Source organism: Calypte anna, chromosome Z (genome assembly GCF_003957555.1).
Source record: "Calypte anna isolate BGI_N300 chromosome Z, bCalAnn1_v1.p, whole genome shotgun sequence".
In the NCBI taxonomy this organism is placed as follows: domain Eukaryota; kingdom Metazoa; phylum Chordata; class Aves; order Apodiformes; family Trochilidae; genus Calypte; species Calypte anna.
In genome coordinates, this window is record NC_044274.1 from 29,208,793 (window position 1) to 29,230,072 (window position 21,280).

At 39.1% G+C, this 21,280-nt stretch overlaps 1 protein-coding gene across 1 annotated transcript; it reads left to right on the top strand.

The window, feature by feature from the left end:
- Window positions 1-433: 433 nt before the first annotated feature.
- On the top strand, window positions 434-18,162 carry RIOK2 (RIO kinase 2). Its single transcript, XM_030467812.1, has 10 exons — window positions 434-732; window positions 1,495-1,633; window positions 2,530-2,646; window positions 3,599-3,774; window positions 5,364-5,452; window positions 9,659-9,850; window positions 10,266-10,358; window positions 11,596-12,129; window positions 13,117-13,213; window positions 17,669-18,162. The coding sequence occupies exons 1-10, from the start codon at window positions 667-669 to the stop codon at window positions 17,828-17,830; spliced, it is 1,665 nt and encodes a 554-aa protein (XP_030323672.1). The 5' UTR covers window positions 434-666; the 3' UTR covers window positions 17,831-18,162.
- Window positions 18,163-21,280: the final 3,118 nt, after the last annotated feature.

Consider the following 21,280-nt stretch of genomic DNA (forward strand, 5'->3'; position numbering starts at 1 on the left):
CCTATCTTCCTCCTCACTAGTCAGAGAGAACTCTACTTGGAAACCAACACCCTCCCCTCCCCGCCTCTTTGCCAGGAGACAGAAGAAGGAAGCCCGGCCAAGCAACAATAGCACACAGAAAGCTTCCGAAGCACTTCCTAGTCCACCGGGCTTTCACATCCTGGCAGGTCCGGACCGTACCCAGGCGCAGTGGCAGCGAGGGCCGGCGACCACCCCGCGGGGTGAGCGGGGCGGGTCGGGGTGCGGAGCTGCTCCGGGAGCCGCTCGGAGGGCGCAGCAGTGGGAGGGGCTGAGGACTCCTCCTGCCGGGATTGACTCTCGCGGGGGAGTCGGTCTTGGCAGATTCACACGCCAGCAAACTCGTTGAGTCGCAGTGGGAAGAGAATTCGAGACAGTTCCGGAGCAGAGGCTGGTTCCGTTTCAGTTTTCAGTGGCAAAGACTCCTTGACGAATGGAGCACAGAAAGACCCGGCCGACGACATAACTGTGTACACCTCTGCCAGGGCCCAAACACACAGCGAGCTCGGCCCGGAAAGAGCGGAACGTGTCCGCAGCTCTGCGCAGGCGTTCAGGGGGTGCCAGGAGCCTTCTGTGCGAGGCCTCGGTGTCCGCTCCTCCGGCCTGCGCGGGATCTTCGTCGCGCCAGAGTGAACAGCGTGCTGCGACATGGGGAAGCTCAACGTGGTGATCCTCCGGTACCTCTCCAGGGAGCACTTCAGGGTCCTGACATCGGTGAGCCGCTGGAGGGGCCTTGCCGGGGTGAGGGGAGGAGGAAGAGGCCTGCCGAGCCCAGCTGTGCGCACGGCGTTCGGCCTGGCGGTTCCGGTTCAGCTCGGTGGGGTCGGGCAGGTTTCGTGTTGGAATGGGAGACTGGATTGGTTGTAACGCAAATGGCAGAGAAAGAAGGGCTGCGTGGAAGTGGAACCTTGCCTCTGTTCTCTCTCCCTCCGCCGTGTGCCGGTTTTCCCGTGGGTTTGGGCCTATCCAGGCGCCTCGGGGGGATGGTTGGGATCGGAGGGCAGCTGCTGAGGCTGCCCAGGTTGTAGCCACCCAGTAAGGCTCTGTCACCGATGTCTCCACACGGGCTTGTTGTTCTTGTCACCCAGAATAACGAGGAATGAGCATTTTTTAAAGTGTGGCATGTCCGTGGGTGATTGAATGGTGGGCACAAGTCCGCACCAGCTGAGCTGTGTCATTGTACTGACAAAGGCAACTGAGCCATGGCTTTGTGTGAGTCTCATTTCAGAAAAGTAGAACAGCGCCAGAGACTGAAATTTAATAAGCCATTCATCTTCAGTACTGTAGAAGTGTCAAGACAGAATTATTCAAAAGATCAAGGGTCAGTGATGCATATTAGAAGGTTTGTTTAAGTTATTAAAAAAAAAAAAAAAAAAAAAGAAAGCATCTATTAGAGGCACCTTTGGTCTCAGACAGGATATGATACCACTTTGTTGTTGAACACAGGGGCTCACAAAACTATTTGTTTGCTTTTAGGTGGAAATGGGCATGAAGAACCATGAAATAGTTCCTGCGAGCTTAATTGCTTCCATTGCCAGCCTTAAACATGGAGGCTGTAATAAAATTTTGAGAGAGTTGGTGAAGCACAAACTTCTAGCTTATGAAAGAACAAAAAGTGAGTTTGAATTTTGTGTTGTGTTCTCTTTCATTCTCTCCCCAATGCATGGCAGTAGGACTTGCACAAGTACCACAGCTTGATATGACCATACAGAGCTAGCTAGCCTTACCGTCCTTCTCTTGGCCCTACTCTGAGAATATGGATGTGGGCAGCACCAAATATTGCAGCTGCCTGCTGAGATGCTGATGCTGAGTTAATGATAAAGATAACGGGAAGAAAAAGGATGAACATTTAACTTTTTTTGTTTCATAGTCTCTAAGTCCTGAAAAATGAAAGAATCACCAGTTAAAGCAATATTCAAATGCATACAGAAATCAACCCAAATTAATTGAAGTCACATCATACACAAACGTTAGCAGCCTGCAAAACCCTTGTACATTTTACCCCCTCAGAAACAGCTACCAAAGTGGTTTTTATTCCCTGCCATGTGACAGGTAGTTGTTCAGGCCTTTCCCCATTTCCTTCAGCCTTCTAGTTGCATCTGGCTTTGTAAATGTATTGTAGGAGCCTACAGGAAATTCATAACCATTTTGTCTCAGTTATTCAGAGCATTAAGGGTCACTCTAGGACATCACAATAATCTTAGATTCCTGCTGTGTCTTCTCTATGTTTGTCCTCCAATATACTATTTAAATCTCTTTAAAGTACTTCCAGAGCCTCTATTTGAGAGAGGCTAATCAGTCTATATTCTGCCCAGTTGTCAGTTTTTATAAAACTTGCAGAAATTTAAACATCTTGACCATTTTTTGAAATGGGCTGGTTATTAGCCAGCAGATGAAATATGAATAGTACGTTGTGTGCTTTAAGCTGGAACAAGACTAAATTGAGACTGACTTTAAATGTGATTTATACATGATGAGGAATGACATGTTTTGCATGTTATTTTTGTCTAGCTGTCCAGGGTTACCGTTTAACTAATGCAGGATATGATTACCTTGCTTTGAAAACTCTGTCTTCCCGACAAGTCATAAATTCAGTTGGAAACCAGATGGGTGTTGGCAAAGAATCAGGTAATTAAAAAAAACCCACAAACTACTTTTTTTTTTTTTTTTTTTTTTTTTTTTTAGCAAACACAGGCTTAATATTGCAAATGTTACATTAGAAACAAGGTAATTTTTCCTCCAGATATACATATAAGTTACTCTGTCAAACACGAGGCTTTATGTGTCACTTGTTGAAATAACTGTGAGTCTTCTGGGTGTATTCAAAGGAGCACTGTTGCACATTCGCCACTTTGTCTGATTGTTGATTTATTACTTAAAAAGGTACTTCACAGGCAGATGCTTTTTGTCTCATGCTTTGTGAAGCATTTAGCAAAAACATTTTAGCAAAAAAGATAATTTTAGCTTTTTCATCCCACTGAATAGTAAGATAATAAAGTAATACAGGCTCAGCACTAGTAGTAGTATCTTAGTTCCTCCTATGGTCATGTAGGTGGTAGTTTGACAGAGCACATAACTAATGTAATTGAGGAATGGGAAGAGAATGAATTTGGAACAAATGGTAGCAATGGAACAGGCTGTTTGTTAACATTGTTTAAATTATGAGGCTGATCTCTTGGATTGTCTGTCCACTCAGCAGAAAGAAGGTGGCTCTTCCAGACTGTAATTAAGAGCACCAGCATCTGCCCTAGATTTCTCTCATGGATAGTTTAGATTTATTTTCTGTGCAGATGGCTTGAGCATCTTAAACCGAATACCAGAATCTTATGATCTACTCTGTGTTTGAGGTTACATCAATATTTCTTCTAATTGAGTACCATGATCTCTTTAACAGTAATTTCTTTTTTATCAGACCTCTGATTTAAAATAGGTGAGTTTAGTTTAGTAGAAATCCAGAAATAGTAACTGTGAGAAATAAAGTAACAATTTTGAGAAATCAAGTAACACCGCACTTTTTCCATCAGATACTAGCTTGTCAGATGTAATTTGTTTCTTGGATGTATGTAACTGTGTCTTCTAGATATTTATATTGTTGCAAATGAAGAGGAGCAGCAGTTTGCCTTGAAATTCCATAGGCTCGGAAGAACTTCCTTTCGCAGTCTGAAAAACAAACGAGACTACCACAAGCACAGACATAAAATGTCATGGCTGTATTTGTCCCGGCTAGCAGCAATGAAAGAGTTTGCCTATATGAAGGTAAGTGGCCATTCCCACAATACTAGCAATGATGGAACAGACTGAAACATACTTCTCAGGCTGTCTTTTGATCAGTTCATATTTACAGTGCTGGTATGGTTTACATTTGGTTTTTGTTTGTTTGCTTTTTTTAACTGTTTAACTTAAATTATACGTTTCAGAGAATGTCAATTATATATGGTTTGTATACTTTCCAGTGACAAAACTAAGCTGTGCCATGGAAGTCTCGTAGCACAAAAGCAGGTGTCATTAGAGAATTTCAAATGAATTTTGACACTTATGGATAAGTAATTTATCTATCACCATATCTGCTATTTTTCTTTTAAAATACATTGCATAAGCTTGCAAAAACACCTCCAAAAGTAAGGAAATGTTACAGATACTTGTCAGAATTACTCTTTTTGTTGTTCAACTGTCACTTTTGAAAATAAGTAATTTTTTAAATTTACCATGTTTTCAGTTGTTGCTGTGCTGTTTAGTTAAATCTTTGGTACAGACTGGTGTTCTGATCTGAAAAGGCCCACTTTGTTCTCTAACGTGGAAAAAGTTTTAATTTCTAAGCATATATTACTTCTGTCAGAGCTGCAGATTTTTTTGGCCTGCTTTAAAAAAAATGCAGATGTTATACAGTGCTTGAAAGTTGTATATTCATTCCCTGTTCAATATTATTACATTCAATATTATTTCCCTGTTTCTCTTAAAAACCCTTATAGGTTATTCCTAGTGGCCTCCACACAAAGAAGGAGAATTAGTATTATAATCTAAAACCTGTATATTGGTCCAGTCAGTGCAATTGGTAAAGCATTCTGTGGTCAGAAGGTGTAGGAGTGTAATCATGGGGGTCAGTTTCCCTAGAAAGAACTGGGAGAGGATTAACTGTATGCTGAAAAGTGGTAGTAGCATATTATTTATGTAACAAAAGCTATACTTATGTTGCTTTAACTTACAATTTGGAAAAATCCTCTGGTAACAAGAGTGAGTATAAAGAACGAACCCATGAAGTAATTGAATGGATCGATTGGATCAAACGAATGACTATATTTGTATAGAAAAGTTAAAGGGAAGAGCTTCCAAATGTTATGATCTACCTTTGGATAATTTTTATTTTAATGTGATTTAATGCTGACTGTTAATGTTTAAGAATGGAGCTTTGTCTTACAGCATCTGCGTATGGAGCCAGGCAGAACTTGGCAGCAGCTTATGGTGGAGTTTTTTCCTAAAGCCTGACATCCTTATTACCTGTTACCTGGTTTTGATTACTTGGGCTGACAGACAAGATATGATTCCACCATTTTTCCATTCTGTTGTGGTTTTATTCCAGATGCACAATAGTTGAGTTATAGACAATATGCTCAGTGTGCCTAGCGTCTAATCTTAAGAATTTTATTTGTCTTTGCAGAGAAAGTTGAAATACTATTATGCTGTCTCCATCCTTAAGCAAGTGATTTGTTGTTTCCTCTTAGCGGTTGTGGAATGTGTGCTGCTTTCACAGTAATATTTATTGTTTATCTTCGGGAGATTTTTGTCAAGAAATGTGATGTTTACTTAACTATTTAACTTTAATTTTTCAATGTGTTGTCTATTTCCAGGCTTTGCATGACAGGAAATTTCCTGTTCCAAAACCTGTAGACTACAACAGGCATGCAGTTGTTATGGAACTTATTGATGGCTATCCTTTGTAAGTACTGGAGTTTGAGCTCTGTTATAGAAACCTTGACAATGTTAGGTTCAGTGCTAGGAATTTTCCTTGTCCTGTGATTTCTGATTTCACCATGCTGAATATTGTTTTCTAGCCCACACTCACTAGCATTCTACTTAGTTACAGGCATGCTTCTCTTATCTCTTTAATCAGAGAAATTGAGTTTTTTATTAGTCAAAAAACCTAAATAGGAATAGACCAGATTTACTAGTAACTAAGGATTATATCAAAAGACCACAGTGGCACAGGTTAGCACTGTGGCTATTTCCTACACTAAAATTGCATATTCTTGGTTATTGGATATATGCAACATTGAATATTTTATCTTTCACATTGTGTACTCCAGTTCATGATCCTTGCTCTGGTAATTCAGGTTAGATTATGATTTACCATTTTAGAACATCTTCTCTCTTTACATAGAATGCCATATGTAATCCGGTGTTGCTTCTTCAAGCAAGGTAACTTTGCTTGTGCTGTTCAACATCTATAAGCACTAAATGTCATTGAAGTTTGTACGTGAAGGGGTGTTTTGTTTTGTTTGCAGAGAAGAATTCAGGAGGCCCATATAAATGTTACAAAGTAGAAAAATCTGGATTCCTGTCCAGAGATTTAAAGTGGTCTAAAACAAAAACTGGTCTAGAACAGATCACTCCATGCTCTTGTGTAGTAATCAAGATATAACGTGGGCAGTTTAATCAAATTAATCTCAAAGTACAACAGTTTTAGAGTAACATGGAAGAGACTTAATTATATTGTCTCCCTGCCTTCAGCTTTTAAAGAATTCCACGTCCATCATCTTCTGAGTTCCACTTGAACATCTGCAGTGGAGGTTTACTATTCTCTCTGTTTTCTGATTTTGACCTGAAAGATATAAGTAGTGGATGAGAGTTATTTCAAATATGCCAAGTTCAAAAGGTCTCTGCATAGTTGAGGTTAGAAGAGACTTCTGGCAGTCACCTGGTACAAACTACCTGCTCAAGCAGTGCCACCGAGAGCCTGATGCTAGTTTTTCTGTTGTCCATTGCCTGAGTTGAAAAATTAGTGTGGGGTTGATGACACTGTAAACAGTTCTTCAGTAACTACAGATTATCCGAAGTTCCAGCTAAATTTTTCCCTGTCTACCTGCTTTACTTCATATCTCAAAGAATCCCCTGGCTGAGGTTAGAAAAGACTTCTGGAGATCCAACCTCCCTGACTGAGCAGAGCATGCCCAGAGCTGTGTGTCTAGGACTGTGTCCAGATGGCTTTTGAATATCTCAAGAAGAGAGGCTGCATTCTTCAGCTCTTAGCCTTTTCACATAGGACAGGTGCTCCAATTCCTTCATCATCCTTGTGACCTTTTTTCTGGACTCTTCCCAGAATTCCCATGTCTCTTCTGTACTGAGAATGCCAGAATTAAACACAGTACTCCACAGGTATGTCCTCATTAGTGTTGAGGAAAGAGGAAAGTTCACTTCCCTCGACCTGCTGGCAATGCTTTGTCTATTGTAGTCTAGGATATCATTATCCTTTCTTGCATCTAGGGCACATTGCTGGCTCTTATTTAATTTGGTGTTCACCAGGACCTGCAGATTCTTTTCTGCCGAGCAGCTTTCCAGCTGGGTGGCACCTGATGTGTGCTAATGAGTATTTCTCACCAGGTGAGGGACTTTGCAATACTCATTATACTTCAGGAGGTACACACTTGTTCCTTCAGTTTGTTGAGGTCCCTCTGGATGGCAGCACAACCCTCTGGCATATCAGCTGTTCCTAGGCTGGTATCCTTTTCAAGCTTTGCCTCATCATCCAGCTCATTAATAAAGATGTTAAACAGGACTGGCACACTTTGGACCACTGAAGTATACTGATAGTCACTGACCTCCAGGTAGACTTTGTGCCTGGCTGTTCAGGCAGGTTTTAATCCACCTCACTATCTGCACATCCAGACAAGTACATCAACAGCTTTTCCATGAGAGTCTTATGGGAGACAGTATGAAAGCCTTACTGGGTGCTAGCTAGATAATATCCACTGTTCTCCTCACATCTAACAGGCTGGTCACTTCCTCACAGAAGTTTATCAAGTTGGCCAAACATGACTGCCGCTTGATGAAGTTGACTATTTTGTATGATTTTAATGTGCCTGACAGTGGTTTCCAGGGTTAGCAGCTCCATCACTTTCCCAGAGCTCAAGGTGAAGCTAGTAAGCCTGTAGTTCCCTGGATCCTCCTTTTTGGCCTCCTTCAAGATTAGAGTGATGTTTTCATTTCTCCAGTCTTCAGGTGCTTCTCCCAGTCACCATGTTTGATCAGCATTTATCAACAGGGCCTTGCAGTCACATGTGCCAGCTTCCTCAGCATTTGGATACATATCATCAGGGTCCATGGACTACTATATGTCCAGTTTGCTTAGGTATTCCTTGAACTGGTACGCTTCCACTGTAGATATATATTCCTTGCTCCAGCCCTTTCTCCTTGTCCTTGGGACCTGTTGTGGTTTGAGCCTGGCTAATAACAAAGGACCACATGGCTGCTCACTCCCCGTCTTCTGTTACAGGATGGCAAGGAGGAAGTCCATCTAAAACCTTGTGGCTCAAGACAAGAACTGTGAGGCTTTCACTCACCAATTACAGTAATGGGCAAAACAGACAACTTGGGGAATAAATCAGTTTAATTTATCACTAATCAAATCAGAGCAGGATGAAGAGAAAACACAAGCCAGAGCTTAAATACTTTTCCCCCACCCCTCCCTTCTTCCTGAGTGCAAATTACATTCTTCAGGATGTCTCTACCTTCGTCTTCCCTTGTGGCATGGATGGACAGGGAGTGGGGTGTACAGTTTGGACATCACAGGTTTTTTTTCTGCTGCTCCTTCCTCCTCAGGGAGAAGGATTTCTTGCAGACTTTCCCTACTCCAAAGTAGGTTTCCTTCCATGGGAGAAAGTACTTCATGAACCCCTCCAACATGAGTCCCTCCCACAGAGCACAGTCCCTGAGGAGCAAATTGCTCCAGGTCCAGCAGCCCATAGAGCCATGGGCTATTTCACACACAGTCACCTCCACAACATCTGCTCCATCATTCTCCTTCAGGATCGTTCCTTCATGGGCTGCATGGGACAGGTTGCAATCTCATCACAGGATGTAGTGAAAAATATCTGTTCAGGCAGCTTTTCCCTCTCCTTCCTCACCAACTTTGGTCACCTCTGGTGTTTTTCTCTCTCTTCTGGTAGTCTCTCTCTCTCTCTCTCTCCTGATATTTCTTGATCTTTTCCCCCTTTTCTCTGCCCTGCTTTTAATCACCAGGTGTCTGCTATTCTTGAATGTGTTAATTGCAGAGGTGCACATCATTTGTATCTCTAGTGGCCTGAGTTGAAACCGAACATTTTGGAGCCAGGAGAGATTTCAGAAGCTACTTATAGAAGCCACCCATTAGGCTCCTTCCCCACTACCCAAAAGGAGCACTGCATCAACCCAGAACAGGACCTGAGATTCTTCTCTCAGAAGATACCAGTTAACATGACTTTCAATGAGCAAGTGGGACATTTTATGATACACACATGTGGCTATGAGAAGTGTCACCAGTTAATCAGTGTGCAACAGGAGCGTGTTACAGAGCTCCTACGCTTGTGTTGTTGTTCTTTTATGTTGTACAGTGATCCATACTCCAGTGCTGCCTTCAGACTGGAATACGTCACGTAGTAACTGAAATGCAGACCACCTCTTGACAGTTTAAGTACAATAGGAGCCTTTTTACTTGCTTTCTTTTTAAAGAGATGATTCATATTTTGCCTGTTAGGTATTGAGCATTTGACTTTGAATACAGGAAGTTCCTGCTGAGACCATAATACTATCTAAAACAGGAAAGATATAAAAATTTACTAATGCATTATTTAAATACTGCATTTTGACACTGATGCCTGATGGGAAGCAATGAGCATAAATTGAAATGAGGTTCAGACCAGATTTAAGGTAACTTCTCTCCTATATAGGACAGTAAGGACATGGCACAGGGTGCCTGGGAGGTTTTTTCAGGCCCAAACTAGACAAAGCCCTGAGCAATTTGGTCTGTCTCAGTGTTGAGTCAGTTTTGAGGAAGGTATTGGACTGGAGCCGTGAGGGCTGTTTTAACTTGAATTACCCTGTTACTCAGTCAGGTGCATTTGGTACCCTTTATATTTTAAAATTAAGAATATTTTATTTAACTTTTCAGGTGCCAGGTGCGTCAAATTAAAGATCCTGCTTCTGTCTACAGTGAATTAATGGATCTAATTGTAAAACTTGCCAATCATGGTTTGATTCATGGTGATTTCAATGAGTTCAATCTCATATTGGATAATGATGACCATGTCACAATGATTGATTTCCCTCAGATGGTATCAACATCACATACAAATGCTGAATGGTAGGTACACATTTAAAGATTTTTCCCAAGTAAATCTGACAAGTGCTGATAACAGCAAATAGTCAGCTGTGACTTGCTTCAATAAGCCTGTTTCTGATTCTTTTTCTACCATTGTTGTCATGCAGCACAAGTAATGTTCAAAATGTAGTTTGATTTGTAAATAAATAGAGATATCTCTCTTAGAATAAATGTGTTTTAAGATAAATTGCTTCTCAGAGAGAATAGTGTTCAGTTAAGAAATGCTTAGAGTTAAGCTGCATGCAGTTTGTCTCCCTTGCCTTTTCTCTTGGAATCATTGATAGAAATAATTTTCAAATAAAATCAGTGAAAGATAAGAAATATAGGGGTAGAAGTTTATCGTTGCAATAGCTGCCATTAGTTGATTTTGTGTTTGTCAAATTCTGCATTTTTACAGGTATTTTGACCGAGATGTTAACTGTATTAAGGAGTTCTTTAAGAAACGCTTCAACTACGAGAGTGAGCTCTTCCCAGCATTCAAAGACATAAGGTAGAAACTGCCAGACAAATATGAATTCTGTTCAGGGTATCTGTGTTGGTTTTGTGATTAAAATGGATGTATGTGAGAGATACATGTAGAAGAAATAGAAACTAGGCCCAGCTGTGCAGTATAAATTATATTTTTATCATTCCTATTACATTTTCCTTAACTGGAGTTAGTGTAAGCAGTTTCCAGAAGCTAACATGTGCTTTAAAATTTGCTGCTGCTTCTCTCTTGTTCTTTCTCCATGCAGTTAAGGAAGAGAGATTAATCCAGATGGTAAATATCTAGGAAATGTTAACAGTGCTGGAGAAGCAAGTTCAGCATCTGGATAGATATGAGCCAGCAGTGTGCTCAGGTGGCCAAGGCAGCCCATTGCATCCTAGCCTGTGTCAGAAATAGTGTGGCCGGGAGGAGAAGGGAAGTGATCGTGCCAATGTACTCAGCACTTGTGTTGCTGCATCTTGAGTAGTGTGTTCAGTTCTGAGCACCTCACTACAAGAAAGACATTAAGTTGCTGGAGTGACTTCATAGAGGGTAGCCAAGCTGGTAAAGGGTCTGGAGAACAAGTCCTGTGAGAAGAGGCTGAGGGAAATGGGATTGTTGGGTTTGGAGAAGAGGAAGTTGAGGTCAAACCTTTTTTTTTTTTTTGGTTGACAGTTGAATATGGTGATCTTAGTGGTCTTCTCCAACGATGACAGTTCTGTGATAAATATGGTGACTGCCTCTTCTAACATCATTATGTTCAAAGTTTTCTTCCTAATTTCTTTTGACCCTTTTGATAAGTAAAGTTACTTTTCACTTACTTCAAGGCTGAAGCTGTTGCAATGAGACTTTTATCTCATTCTGAGTGCTTTTCCAAAGGGGTGTAACACTTGACTACTCTTTGTGTCAATATACCCTTTTTAATTCTAGTTGCTTAAACATGATTTGAAATTAAAGCCAAATTGTATTTCTTCTAAAATAAAGTAGTTTCCTATAAGTAAATAAACAACTAAATGCTGGTTATGGAGATAGAAACGTCTTCTGTAGAAGTTTGCTCTCAGGTTACACTTTGTTAAAACTTTACCTAAAGTTCAGCACTATCATGTGGTGTTCTCTGTATTTCAGTATAGTCTGTTCTCTTTGTTAATAGTATGGGTGATTATAGTCTGGCTTGATTAGTATTTTTAATCCAAAATGTAGTCTATTGGTAGCTTCATGATTTGGCGTATTAAAAGTAAACGTAATTTTACTTCTTTCACAGGAGAGAGTGTTCTCTTGATAGAGAGATTGCTGCCAGTGGCTACACAAAAGAAATGCAGGAAGACGTTGAACTGCTTTATTCACCATGTTCAGATGAGGATGATAATGAAGCAGACCTATCAGAATTTGTAGAAGATTCTGAGAATGAGCTCAGCTTCAGCAAAGATAAAGAAAACATTGCAGACTTCATGCATGACATTGGTGATTTCTCTGAAAGCAGACCCTGTAATGACTTCATGTATAACAATGAAGAGCCTGATACAGATGAAAGTGGTGAAAATACACAAGGGTTGAATATGTCACAGTTGAGTTCAGCCTTAGAAGAAGTTGAAGGGCAGGCTGTGCTTTGGAAGACTGGTGAAGATGCAGAGAATTCTGGAATTGCTTTTCTTGAGGGCAAAAACATCACTGAAAATGCTGCTGAAACTGAAAATCAGGCAGGTCAAGGAGCGTGCTGTAGTATTAAGGAGAATGAAGAAAATTTCCCTGATCTGATTGACTTGTCAAGTTTAAATGAGAAACTCAGGCAGTACAGGTAATAATTCATAATTACTATGTAGGAGTGCGGTTTCCTCCTCCTAATAAATGTTAATCTTTTAGGCAGCACAGGAAAGATTAGTCTTCATCTACCCTTGTTTAAACTGAAGAACAAAAATTCAATTTATTTTTAAAATTTTGAAGTGAATATCTTGTCTAGTCGTCTTGTGATAGGTAAGCTGTTGATTGGTACATCACAATGTTTTTTATGTAATTCGTGACAGAGAGTTGTCCAGCTCTGTAGTAGTATCCAATGAGAGAATAGGTCTTGGATGTTATTTATAGACCAAGCTATTTGCTGTGGTTTTTCTTTTTTTTTCCTTTATTTCAGTTAATATTGGTAGTGAAAGAGTTCTAGATTAAGTTCTACTTCTAAATAACTCTTACGAATAAGTCTGTACTTTGAATGCTCTGTCTCAAAGTTAGATTATTCTGCTGCTTGCTCAACTGAATTTAGCAAGAACAAGCTCCTTGGAATATATTGTTGTAATATGCTGTACTGTTATTCTAACTGCTGTGTTATTCTAACTTTCAGTTCCTTTCCTGACATACTTAGAAATTCCTGCTTACCTTTAAGCTAGACTCTCCTATCTGAAATTCTAAATCTGAGTTTGTCAGCCCACAAAGTAGCTGGTTGCATATACCAAGTTTACAATCCTCCTAATTTTCCTTTACTTTTCAGTGAAATCTCTTGTCAAGACATTGTGCAGAACATGACCCTTTTTATTTTAGTGTTCTCAAGCTTCTTTTTATGTGGTTGATATGCATGTGCAACAAATTCTCCTTTCCATAAAATGCCCCAGTTGAAAAACTAGCGTAAATATTGAAAATGTAAAAGTTCTGTAATGCTTGTGTGTTCTATTTGGAGTTTTCAGTTTATAGCTCAAAACGTTGATACTAAAACATAATGCTAGGGTGTTGTAGAAGGACATAGGATAAAGACAAAGGATGCTTGTGGAATAAAATATTGATTTATGTATTCTAGAAATGAAGAGGGGATCATTCATATTTCTGAGCACAGAAGAAGGACAAAAAGTGTCACATCTGTCAGAAGTACTGAGACCTGTTCAACCATTCCAGCGGTAAATATGTTATTATTTAGTTTACTCTTGGATAATGTTAAATTGCATGTAGCTGTTACTACATATTTGTAAAAATTATGTAGCATTTATTATGTTCAAAACCACCATTATCATATACCTCTCTGGTTTGCATTTTTGTGCCCACAGAAAAATAGGACCGATACTTCTGTAATTCTTTACAAGGAATGATTTCCAATACTTTTCTTCATATATTGCTCTTTGCACTTTTACAAAAGCTCTACATCAGCGTTAACAACTCTCATTTAGCCACAAACAGGCTACTGTCTGTTACTGCAGGTTAGGATACTAACATCTAATCATTTCTGTTGATATCCACAATTACTACTTTTTTATTTTAAAAGTAGACTCTCAAGTCAAGATTTAATTTGGCCTTTCCCACATGCTGTCTTAGAGATTTCTTCACTCTTTTCTGAAACATTTATATGAACTCATTTCAGTAGTTATTTTTTGTTAATATTATTTGACTTTCTGCATTACATAAATCAAACAATTTTACATCAGAAAGTACTGTCTTTCTTCAACACCACAGTATGCACTAGTTAATGTGGCTACATCTGTCACCTTTCCTAAAGTGCATTTTATATTTAAAGGGAAAAAAGTCCAATGTTCTTTGTTACTTAGAAAGTATTCTTGTACAATGCAGTACAAAACGTCTTCCAGCTGATCCATGGAGTATTTTTTAAATTAGGTCAGACTACATACCTGCCGTTGTAAATATAGGCATCTATGTTCATTCTTGTTTTCTTTCACAGTTAGGAGTAGAAGCTCTGAAAAATCTATTTTGGGAAACATACTGGTGTAGTTTTTTCTCTTTCATGACTTAGGTAAATAGGCACTTTTTCAATTTGTGTCTTTTCAAAGCATTTCTGTTGGCTAATTAGTGTATTCATTCTAGAAATAACTACATCTGAAATTTCTAGTGCTAGAACGAGTGCTGGGTTTTGTTTTTTTTTTTTCTTGGCTCTTTTTGTTTGGTTGGTTTTTAAACTTGATCTTCCTCATTTGCAGTCTTTTCAGTCTGCTACTTACTACTTTAGTACTTTACTAATAAAGGCTTTGCTACTCTTCTACTAAGTGATATGTTGTTCTGTGAAGTGGCTCTGTTTTACTCAGGGTTCCTGTCAGTGGCTATAATATTAATGGAATAGTTGGCTACTTTACACTTCCATGTTTGGATTTTATGTTTTTTAAGCTAAGTGTTTTAAAGATACATCAATAGTCAATAAAGTTACACGCGCAGATAAATATTAAGGAACAGCATATTTGCATCATGTCCAAGACATTTTTTACAGGACTTCATGTAAGGAAAAAACAGCTTTGGTCTTAATCATCACAGTTCTTTTTTTAGGGGATGATACTGTATCTTCTTAAGGGATTAGGTTTAAACTATGGCATGAGGTTAATAAGAGCAAGAATCACCTACCAGGAATTCCCTAGCATCTTGTCCCTGCAATGTTTGTTTGTTTTTTGTTTGTTTGTCTACTTTTGCTTGTTTTTTGTTTATAACTTTTTGTGCAGCATGAAAAAAAAAATTAAATTAGTCCTATAAAGGAAATTACTTCAAATTGTACTCCTGTACACCATGTGATGGTAGTAGTTAGTAGGTAGCTATAGAGTAGTTTTGTGTTTAGTGGATGTATTTTTATTCTATAGGCAGATGCATAAAATGTGCTAAAAATATGTAAATTGCATGTACATACCTAATTTTCTGTTCTGAAAGAAGGATAAAAACACTTTAACAGTCCAAGAAGAATTTTTTTTCTGCATCCATTTACCTTGCATAATACTTTATTTTACATGCTTTTATGCTGAGTAAAATTATGTTTGTGCCCATTGCTGAATGCTATTTTAGGTGTTAGAGCTGAAGAAGCAATATTTCTGACATAATAAAATAATTACAGAACTCAAAATGCAAAGTAGTGGCACTGAAGTAAGATCCACAGAGCTGCTTAGAGCTGATGCCTGTTATTGCTGCTAGTATATTTGTTGAATATGCAGCTTCATTTCTGTTTTATGGGGAAAACATTAAAACATAAGCAGATTTAATCGCACAATCTAAATTCATATAGGTATACATAAGCAATGGCAGTAATAGCAGTAGGTAAAGTCATAACTTGGAGACCATGCCAAAAAAAAAAAGAATTTTTGAAAATCAGCTACGCCACTCCAAGTAGAGTAACTTACTGTGTTTGTACAAATCTTTATTTGCATTGATGTAATTTATTAGAGGAAATAATGTGAAAATAAAAAAATTATATAATGATGTGTAAATCTGTGCGCTCTGAAATATTTCTCAGTACTTGCTCACATTTAGGTTATGATGATGTCAAATTTAGTGTTTCCACCACACCATTGCTTTGATGGAGCAATAAATTTGGTAAATTTTTATTATTATTACATGTCAAAGACTTTTGGTGTACATCTTAATAAATTTCTTCCAGCAGGTTTTGTATAAGTTGTGAAGGAAGTAATCTGTCCTGGAGCACAGTGGAATAAGTAGAAAAGCCTTCCTTCAGAGTTCTGCCCATAGAAAACAGAGAATAACAGGTGCTTCACTGGCAAAAGTAAAACATCACTACAACAGTTTTAGTTACAATAATTTTTTCTTCAGGAATATTTTTAAAGATAATATCTTTTAAGTTGTATTTCAAAAAAACTCATGGTTGAATACTGAATGCTACTAAGTACCCAAGGAAAGAAAGACACGTGACATGCAACTCTTTTAATTCCCATTTTGACAGGCAGCCTGCATGCAACACAGATTAGGTGGCCCCCTAATTATTACAGGATTTGTGATGAAATCAATGTTGAGTAATTGGATTAACTGACAACCTGGTATTTTGTTACCTTAGGTGTATGAGTCACAGCCATTTTTAAAGAGCATAACGTGCCGAAACTACACTCCCTACCAATTTACTACTTCATATGCTACATTGAAGCTGATAGTACAATCTGTAATGCACAACAAGGCTACTGAAATTGGACTACATGCAAAGGAAGTGTTATAAGATGGATACCATGCTCAAGTATTTGCACAGCAGCAGATATTTTATTTTGTGCAGATTTACTCCTTGATATGATTTTTCAATGCGTTATTAATTAGAATAAAACTAAGTCACTCCTGTTGGATTTCCAACAGGATATGATACCTTCATTATGAAATAGTTAAAAAAGATGGAAATAATTTTATTTCTCTTTTCCTTTCCTTCCAATGCAAGATATGCAAGTATGCACACATTGCAGCAGCTTGAGATGGTATGATTTTCCAAATGATGAAATCACTGCCACAATCTACTAAGCCAAGGCTTAATTTCTGTTATGGATAGCTATTGCTGTCATAATGAAGAGCAGAATTCAGGATGAAAACACAGATGTAAATAGCAGATGAAATTTCATAAGACTATTGCGTTTTTGTGGAAATAACATTTGCTCTTTCAGTACTGTTGCTACAGAGGCAGAGGTAGTCCTCACCTTGTGAATTGTAAGAGGAAAGTCCCTCACAACTGGGGAAAACTGGAGAAGGAATTGTAAATCACTTCTGACTGCCCCTCTTTTTTAACCACACTTCTGGTAAAAAGCTGCTTCTTTCCCTTTGTCTTGTACTCTTCATAATCCAAACTTTAGAAATCATACAAAACATTGTCATTGGTCACAAACCAATATTTACTGGAGGATGTGAAATGTTCTAAACATTTATTTTTAAATTTAAGACATTTGTCAAATGTCTTCAAGCATCTAATATTGTCAGCTGTCACATTTTCATTGCAGGCATGTGTTTTGCACAGAGAGGTGCTTGGTCCTCTATCATCCTGTAAGAAAGACACTTAGAGTCTGTAAGGTATGATATAAAATGCCATCTCTTAGAGATGATACTATCAGAAGTGAATTGCAAGGATAATCCCATGCTCCTTTAGATCTTGTGAGCCCCTTTAGATGTTGTAGCATTGAACAGGACTCCAACAGACATTCATCTTTCTATGCAGGCCTTGTCCATAACAGAGAATCTCTTTTTTCAGTCAGTCAAGCTATTTTATTAATTTCTTATAAGGAAACAACTATATTTGACATTTCTATGATTGAGCTGAACTGATGTTCAGATGAGAACTTGTTGCTGCACTTCTAGATAAAGGTAGGGCCACACAGGGGGCCTCATTGCCAGTGCTGAGCAGGAGCTGGGAGCCTGCTGCCAGTGGATTTGTGCAACATAATATGTGCCTGAAGAGAACCCTGTGCAGCCAGGTGGGTGAAACACAGCACAGTCCTGTTCTTACTGGTGTTAACTTTCTAACTAACTTCTACCACTTTCTTCATGTATGGAGGTCTGCTCAGGATCCTGCATGTTCATGGTGATACTTAACGTAGACTATTGTGCCCTGTCTTAGTATGAAATTATCTTCAAAAAGGTCTGATAATGATTTGTTTGTTTATTTGTAGGAACTGGTGAAACAGAAAATAAAACATCAACTGACCAAACAGGAGAAATTTGCTCTAAGAAGACGGCTGCAAAAAGGAGAGGCAAATATTTATACTAAGCAGCGTAGAGAAAATATGCACAACATTAAATCAAGTTTGGATGCTGCTAGTTTCTGGGGATAATTTGTTAAAACATGAGAACTTATAATGTATAAAGACGAAATAACTATGTTAATAAACATTGATCATTTTATATAATGGATAAATCTCTTCTATGCAACCAGGGTTTTCTTCTGGAAGTTAAACCTCATATTGGATCCTTTGATTTCCTTTGTGGGATTTTGCTTTGTGTTTCTGGTTAAAAGCACTGACTTTAGTACCAGCTATGATCATTTAACAACAAAATTTCCAACACTATCTTGTTGAAAATCAGTTGTACTGTGTTTATTTAAATTAGGAATCTTCTGCTGTGTAGAAGACTCCTCCTAAGAGGGAAGGAAGGGAAATTTTTCAAACTAATTTTTGTAATGAGGCAAAATCTAAATTTGAAATGTCCTCATTTTATGAGCATGCATTTGTTTGGTTTAATGAAAAATTACAAATATTAACATTATAACAATTATAAGTCTTAATATATCTTTTGTTCATATACACGAGCAATCTGTATGATAAATATGCATTCTTTGAAGCCAGCAATTCGCATTTATTTTTCCCTTCACTCCAAGATCTCATATTTAAATCTTGCCCAGAAAAATTCACTGCAGAAAATGTATTTGTACAGACCTGGTAAGCACCCTGATTTTTCACGTGCCTGCACAGTTACCAATAAATTTAATTCTTTTCTATCTAACAACTTACATAAAATGATTAGGATTCTGAAATTTCTCTTTTCAAAAATATTGCCATGATTTTTACTGTGCTATATCCTTGGAGTCTGAAGGCAGAAGAAAAATGGGTATCTTTGTTTATTTATTTTAGGGAAGATAGGCCCAGTAATAAAATTAAATAATATTTATATTTAAAATTGTAATAAATTCGAAGAGAGAAGCATTTGTGAACACTGAAGCAAGGGAATACAGGTTAAAATTTTTGTTGTTTATTTTTAACCTATCTGCTTGAGTTTGAGCCCTTCTTGGGGAGGACAAGTTGGTCAAGTTACATTACCAATCTATAGTTTGGAAAACCTTAAATCTTGTCCTTGCCTTTGTAAAAGAGATCAGGAACTTCAACATTGATCTTTGGTTTTCTGTTTGCATGTCTCATTTATGCTTTGATCTGTGGCCCTGATATGTGTGATACCTTATTCAGGTCTTAACCAGTGGAAGTGCAGCCCAGACTTCCTTTCAAAGTGTTAAATGTTATGTGTCTTATCTCTGGAATAATGAAAAATTTAGTTTCAGTGCCCTAAAACCTTGTCAGGTCAGTGAAGAGATGCAGTGGAAAGGTGTTCCCTCTAGCATCACAGCTGCGTGTCTGTTGAGAGAAGTAAGGAAGTCTGGTTAAATCTTACACATAAGGGATTGCAACCAAGGTACATAGGGGTGTGTGTGTCTCTGGGTGTGTGTAGGTGCGTTTTGAGGGTTTTGTAATGGGAGAGGGGGCCCCAGGGGTTGCTCCTGTGGGAAGCTTCAAGAAGCTCCCCAAGCTCCAAAGTGGGAACTGTCTTCTGGCTGAGGCCAAACTGACAGTGATAACCATCTGTGTCACCATCCTTAGGAAGTGGGAAAGGAAACTGCTGAAAGACCTGAAAGAGGGAGAAAGGTGGAGGTGAGAGTAATACCTATGCAGATACCAAGGTCAGTGAGGAAGGAGATGGAAGATGGAGCAGATATTTCCCTGCAGCTTGCAGAGGGGAGTGGTGGAGCAGTCCATGAAGGACCATGGTGTAGATGTGGACCTGCTGTGTTGGAGGAGCCCGTGTCAGGGGAAGCTGGCTGTGCCAGAAGAAGGTTGTGATTCTGTGGGAAGCCCATGCTGGAGCAGTCTGTGTTCAGGAAGAACTGCACCTCATGGCAGGGACTCAAGTTGAAGGAGTTTGTGAAGAACTTTCCTGAGGGGGCACCCCACAATGGAGCAGGGGAGTGTGAAGACATTCCTCCCACCCCCTCAAGGACAGAACTGCCCCTCCCTCGAGGTATGGTGAACTGACTGCAGCTCCCATTCCATATGCTCCCTGCATGCTGGGGAGGGGAGGAGGTGGAGAAATTGGGAGCAAAGAAATTAGAGCCCAGGAAGAAGGAAGGGGTGGGGTATGTAAGGTGATGCCTAGCAACAGCGTTTATTCAGATTTAGGCCCTTCTGTTTGGACTTGTTATCCCTTTTGAGACATCAGCTTAAGTAAATGGGCAATGTGAATGTGTGCAACTTGTGTATTAAGGAAAGCCCTTACCATCTAGCATTACCACCTTCTGTTTGGGAGCTCTACCTGATTATTTTCCCTTTTGCAACAGCAGCTTCAAGAAGCAATCGCTAAAAAGTATGATGGTTTTGTGTCAAAGATAAGTCTGCAGACCAAAAGTGCTTCAGTCTTTGAATACTCTGCCAAAAAAAAAAAAAAAAAAAAAAAAAAAAGTGATGGCTAAAAACCTCTAGCCTCTTCTGTCAGGGAGCTGTGCTGGCTTGTTTTCCCTTTTTGAAGTCCATCTTCAGGAAACAGACACTGTGAAGGTTGGCCATGTCAAGATATAAGGAAAGACAGCAGCCCAATATGGCTCCAGCTTTAAATAATGTGCCAAGGGAAAGCAATGGCCAACAACAGCATTCCCCTCTAGCCATTCAGTTTAGGATTTACAACTACTTGCTTTCGCTTTTGGAACTGTGGCTTAAGAAAACAGGCACCACGAATGTGTACACTTTCAAGTATCAAGGAAAGGCCACAGGACCAATTTCCTGTGATCATTACTTTGTTCCACCATGAGCATTCATATCCAGCCCCTTCTCTTTGGGAGATGTGCCTGCTTGTTTTCCCTTTTACAATACAACTGCATCTTTAGGAAAAAAGCATCACGAATGTTATTAGTCAGGTAAAAAAAGGAAGCCCTCAATCCCAATGTGGTTCTGGTTTTGAATAGTGTGCCAGGGGAAAGTAATGTCCAGCAACAGCCATTTGATTTAGGAGTTATACTTCCTTGTTTTCCCTCTTGAAAATGCAGCTTCCGAAAAGATGTACGAGTGATGTGTTCAGCTTTAGGTTAAAAAGGAAGCCAGGAGACCCACAGTGCTTACAGCTTTGAACAATGTGCCAGCAGAAAGTGATTACCAGCAACATCATTCCCCTCTACCTTCTTGTGAGCTGTACCTGCTTGTTTTTCCCTTTTTGAAGTGTGGTTTAAGGAAACAGACACTGTGAATGTGTTTTCAAGTACCAATGGAAGCCCACAGTCCCAAAATTTTTTAATAGTATTCCACCAAGGGCATTCACATCTAGCACCTTTTCTCTAGGAGCTCTGCTTATTTTTACTGTACTTTTTGCTGTTCTTATTGGAACTCTGGCTTCAGGAAAAGGGCTTTATGAAGGTTTTTGGTATCAGGTTGCAAAGGAAGCCTGCAGCTCCAAAGTGCTTGGGGCAAAGTTCTGCCGTCACTGCAGAAAGTGATGGCCAGCAGCAGCACTCCCCTCTGCCCCTTCTGTTT

Excerpts from the sequence above, each read along its gene's own strand:
- RIOK2 (XM_030467812.1), top strand. The coding sequence starts at position 667 with ATGGGGAAGCTCAACGTGGTGATCCTCCGGTACCTCTCCAGGGAGCAC. Across the intron at positions 5,453-9,658 it reads CTTATTGATGGCTATCCTTT|GTGCCAGGTGCGTCAAATTA; the intron begins GTAAGTACTGGA and ends TTAACTTTTCAG. Across the intron at positions 10,359-11,595 it reads CCAGCATTCAAAGACATAAG|GAGAGAGTGTTCTCTTGATA; the intron begins GTAGAAACTGCC and ends CTTCTTTCACAG.